This window comes from Microcebus murinus, chromosome 7 (genome assembly GCF_040939455.1).
Source record: "Microcebus murinus isolate Inina chromosome 7, M.murinus_Inina_mat1.0, whole genome shotgun sequence".
In the NCBI taxonomy this organism is placed as follows: Eukaryota; Metazoa; Chordata; class Mammalia; order Primates; family Cheirogaleidae; genus Microcebus; species Microcebus murinus.
Window position 1 is genome coordinate 105911715 of NC_134110.1, and position 5284 is coordinate 105916998.

The 5284-nt window shown below is 35.4% G+C and overlaps 1 protein-coding gene across 7 annotated transcripts; it reads right to left on the reverse strand.

The window, feature by feature from the left end:
- Positions 1-1731: 1731 nt before the first annotated feature.
- PPDPFL (pancreatic progenitor cell differentiation and proliferation factor like) lies at positions 1732-4992 on the reverse strand. 7 transcript variants are annotated; one of them, XM_012790037.3, is made up of 6 exons: positions 4783-4992; positions 4381-4478; positions 3155-3232; positions 2953-3079; positions 2676-2774; positions 1732-2076 (listed from the first exon to the last, which is right to left on the reverse strand). In XM_012790037.3, the coding sequence occupies exons 2-6, from the start codon at positions 4433-4435 to the stop codon at positions 2064-2066; spliced, it is 372 nt and encodes a 123-aa protein (XP_012645491.1). In that variant the 5' UTR covers positions 4436-4478; positions 4783-4992; the 3' UTR covers positions 1732-2063. The 7 variants fall into 7 exon arrangements, with proteins under 7 accessions (XP_012645491.1, XP_012645492.1, XP_012645490.1 ...); XM_012790038.3 differs by having other exon boundaries at positions 1732-2073; positions 2676-2777; positions 4783-4989; XM_012790036.3 differs by having other exon boundaries at positions 2676-2777; positions 4783-4984.
- Positions 4993-5284: the final 292 nt, after the last annotated feature.

Here is a 5284-nt window from a genome sequence, read left to right on the forward strand (position 1 = left end):
CTTAAAACCATAATAATTTTCCAAAACATCAACACCCAGTCTAAACTGATATAAAAGCTATAATTTTTGACACATTCAAAATGCTACAAACACATAGGCCAAAAAAATAGATTAATAAAAATAATTAAACAAATGGTATCTTTCTGAATAAACAAAGTATAACAACTTGATAGACTTTTTCAGGAAATTCATCAAATAACCTAAATAAGCAATCTGTTCACACATATACCAAGTGGTTAAGCAAAATGGAATTTGTTGATGATATTAAAGTAAAAACAGACCTCCCATAATTTACCATTTTGTTTCACAATATTTTTATCTCACCTAAAAAAATTAGTCTATAATCACATGACTTAATTTTAGACTAAAGCCAAATGAAATATATGTCCCCAAAATTGAATCAGTCTTTAAAAACATATGAAAAGGATTCATACAGGAAACAACCTAGAAAGCAGTAATATGTAAGCAACAATATGGGCCAAAGTGATAACTGAGTTTTTTCATTGACAGTTAAATGACAGAGGAACACAAAGTTGAAGGAATGCTTTTCCCATTTGAAAAGAGTAAGCAATTGGACAGTTGCATTTTTACTGGGAATAGTCATTCTCAGTGCTTTGTTGTGGCTATGCAGTTGGATAAGAAGGCAGTTTTACTATCAAACAACCATGTGGGCTTTACTGGATGTTTAAGGCAACATTAACCACAGGACTGCAGTGATATCTACTTTTAAGTGAGTGCAGTGCCCTTAATATCTACTCCTCACATTGTACATTGAAAAATATTAATATTTGCAAGCAAATAAAATTCATTAGGTTTTATCTACCCAGTTTTGAGGAAAATATGGAATAATCTATTCAGTGTAGGGAATATACACCTTGAGAACTTTATTCCAGTGTTTCTTTTATATTAAAATTTATTATTTTCTACTTATAGGCAAAAACTTGTCATGTTAGAACATTTGAAGATACAGAAAAATGTATAAAGAAAAAAAATGATAATCACCCATAATCCCATCTCTAGAAATAGCAACTTTTACTATTTTTGTGTGGTTTCTTTAATTTATTCTTATGCATATGTACAACTGACATCACACCATATATAGTACGTTATCCTGCTTTTTTCATTTATATTATATTATAATAATTTTCCATCTTGTAAAATATTATTTAAAATCAGGAATTTAAAATTCTACAGAATCATAAATTGGTTAGATGTACAATACTATATTCAGCAGGTAATATACTTAAGGATATGTTTGCTAATTCCAAATTTTACAATTAAAAATGCAATTTTTGCAACTCTTTTCTGTACTTATGAATCCAGTGTTCTTTTAATCATTATATGAAGCATTGATGCTTCAGTTTTAAGGCATAATAAATCATTCAACAGACATTTAAAAAGTCTATGCTAAGTATGGTGGTTCATGCCTGTAATCCTGGTAAACTCTGGGAGGCTGAGGTGGGAGGATTGCTTGAGGTCAAGAAATCAAGACCAGCCTGAGCAAGAGCAAAACCCCATCTCTACGAAAAACGGAAACAATTAGCTGGCCATGGTGGTGCAGGCCTATTGTCCCAACTACTCCAGAGGCTAAGGCAAGAGGATCACATGAGCCCAGGAGTTTGAGGTTGTAGTGAGCCATGATCAGGCTACTGTACCCTAGCTAGGGCAACAGAGTGAGACTGTCAAAAAAAAAAAAAAAAAAAAAGAATAAAAATAAAAACAGTCAAATAGTCTAATTTAAAATTTTTAATAAACATAATGACGGGGCTACTTTATATAAATCACTGCACTTGAAGGCTCTCATTACTTTGAAAAGTTACATGTTTCTAAAGGCTTGCTTTTTAAATAGCCACTGCCACTTGCAATGATGGTCTTAATGTTGTGGAAAATGCATAAACTTTTGCTATATTGGTGGCTGCTGTGATCTTGTCTCATAGGTGAGATCTCAGCCAAGTTTTTGTCTTCTTACGATGGAGAAGAGTCCTCTGGAATAGCTGGAGTGCTGGCAGATAGAGGGTCACCTACGTGGCACTGCAGCAGATAGAATATCTTGATCGTCGGAATCAACTAGTACTGCTGTGTGAAATAGTCAACTATTACCAACATGTTCACTGAATGGCAATATGAAGATGATTAATGTATTAATGTAAGTAATATAAAATTCTTATTGTAATTTAGGTTGTCTTCACAGTCAAGTAAAGTGGATAAATAAAATTTTAAAAACCTATCTGCATAATTAAAATCAATAAATTTGATAAAGAAAATATATTTTTAACAATTAGCCTTACATTTTTCTTTAAAATATTGATTCTATTTTAAATTTATCTTAGGTGGAAAATTCATCAAAACCATCGTTTTAACTTCAGAATCCATAAACTCCATTTTTATGTATTCTTCCTATTCCGTTTAGTAGCTAGTCATTAAAGTGTCTAAAAAATGAAATGAGTTCTAATAATAATATCGAAAAATATTAGGATAACTATGCTGTTCAGTGTATTAGAGTTCAAATGCATGGGAATAGCTATACCAAACCCACCCATTCACTCTACCTAGTGATTGGCACAGCACAGAAGCTAATGGAAACCAGCCATGGGACTACACCAGTTTTAATCTATGACAGCAGCTGGACATTCGTTATTCTTTTCCTGAAAGTGTTGGAAAAACAAATTCCGTACCTTTCTGTGAATCCCAATCCATTCCTTGCCACACAGTGACACAAAGACGACTCTCCAATCACATTCAGTGATGGAGTTAGAAAGAGCACCACGCCGTCACTGCTGGTTGAACAGAATGAGGGACACCCATCTCAGGGTGTGTTTCAATTCAAAGCCTCGTCACCCTCAAGGGACAACTAACTGCCTGTCATCATGATTGGGTAACATAGCAATTATTACATGCATTGTGCCATTCGCCAAGTAAGAAACGTCCTCATCGGAAAGGGCGGACACTTACCCACTAGCAGACAGCCCTTTCATTCTCACATTGGAAAGCACAGGTTCTGAGTGGAAAAAGGACTTAAACCACCAGGTGGATTCTGCCACTTCTGGTAACCCTATCAAATAAAATTCACAATACTCCTCTATCAAAAAAATTCAAGAGAGTAAAAACAAAGAGAAATAATAAGAGTAACACGGATAAGAAATAAACTAGGTACCTTGCTGGGATTTGTCCTCATCTACGAAGTTAACAGAATCAGAGCCAGTTAGAGAAGTCACAGAAGAAACACTGGATTCTGCAGGAAACAAAAGATAATAAACAAATGAGTAACTGGCAAACAAACAAGCACACACACATCATTTGTATGCAACCTCTCACGCAGCTTGGTTTGAAGTCATTTACTGCTGGCCTGCGAATTCATGAATTGAAAAATCAATCAAATCATCAATCACTAACAATCTTCTATAATAAGTAATACTGCATTTTCTGCTAATAAGGTATATTCATTTCCATCATGGACAGCTCTCTCTCTTTCTCTCCCCAGAGATAAATATGGACAATTTAAAATATATTATAAATATCAAATTCAAAAACTTAGTGCAGAATCAAGAATGGATATTATTGTCCTATATTAGAAATATTACATATGTAGATATTCAAAATTCTATAAAAGTTACCAAATTTAGAAATTAAGGAATTATTTTATAAGAATAAAACACTTCATTTGTCTTTTCAGACTTGTATTTTAAGCCTATGTCTTTTAAAACCAGAATACAAATAATTTCTGTTGATAAAACACCAAGTAAATGGGCATTTTAAAAGTTTTTGTAAGAAGAATAAATAAACAGATGTTTCTAACTGCTACAAACAACCCTTAAAATGAGAGTTTTTTACATTTTATTGGCATGGGTACCTTCAATAAATGCTAATTTGGTTCTGAAATGCTCATTTTATTTTATGAAATATTTAATCTTATTTAAGAAGCTATAATTTTATATTCAGCTATAAACATGCACTGATGGACAAATTAATAAAAATAAAACTGGCCAGATAAATGCTGACTTATTATCCACAGTAGAAAATGAAAATGATAAAATCTTTAAAGCAGAATCTTGCTATCCCTTTTTTTCTAAGGAATTGAATAACATTTTATTTATGTAAAATATCTGTTTTTAAAGTATCCTGTGAAATGCAAGATACATTAAGTTAAAATATAACTAGGAAACACTAGCCTATTTTCGTGTGTTAACGGCCCATTGACATCACAGAGCTGGAGCAGCGGGCTGAGCCAACAGCTGCTGTCCTGTGTCCTCCCTGGCCTGCAGAGTTGTCAGTGTCTGCCTTAAGTTCTGAACATGACATGACACATAGGTCAAGAAAGTCCCCAAACATCACCTCAAATCATATTATCTAGGGATAGTCCCCACTGATGCAGCAACTTACTGCGATAATACTGATTTTTGGCCAGAAGGCAACCGATGGAAGGTACGGACGCCATGGCTTTACTCGTGACACGGTGCCTGCAAGGCCTGAGCAGCCGTCTGAGAAAAGAGACTTTGATATTAACAACACGGGCTTTGTTTTCCTTTTCCATGCACATATTGCAAAGCAACATCATTTATCATGTAATAAATACTGATAAAGGAATTTAAAAGTTTATACAATATTGCAATCAAACATAATATAATAAACAAAAAAATGTGATCAACTAATGTATTTAGTTGGAAAACAAAGAAAAACTCTATGCCCACTACAAACAAAGCATGGAACTTATTATTCCAACTAAACCAAACCTAAAAGGTCAGTGAAAATGTTAGCACAGTCATGATATAGTCAATCACTCACCTATTTGTTTTCTCCAGTTTGCTCTTTTAAAATAAACAGGTCTAAAGTTTCTTCAGAAAATACACACTTTGAAAGCACCAATTCTTACTGATCTGAAAGAGTCTGTATCACCCAAGCGGGCCCAGCCAGAGGCAGTCTGCAATGACTGTGGCAGTGGTCTGGGACCCTGAGCACACCTTATATGCAGAAGCCCCAGGCTGGCTGGCCCGAGCTGCTGTAACTTGAGATGAGGAGGCCACAGCCAGGCTAGGGCAGCCAGTGGGTGCCGTCTGGCGTGGCAGATGCTATTTGGAACTCACTTTCTTTCATGTCACAACTTAACAGTTCTAATTACTACAGGGAGGGAGCTGATACCCAGGTATCTCCGCGGCTGAGGGATAGGATCACACACTCTACCAAAGGCCCCGGCTGGGCGAGTAGGGGCCACCTGCAGTCTACCGGGAGGTGGCAGGCACTCGCAGACACGGCGAAGCAAGGAGAGTCGCATGCTCGCAGGAACTCT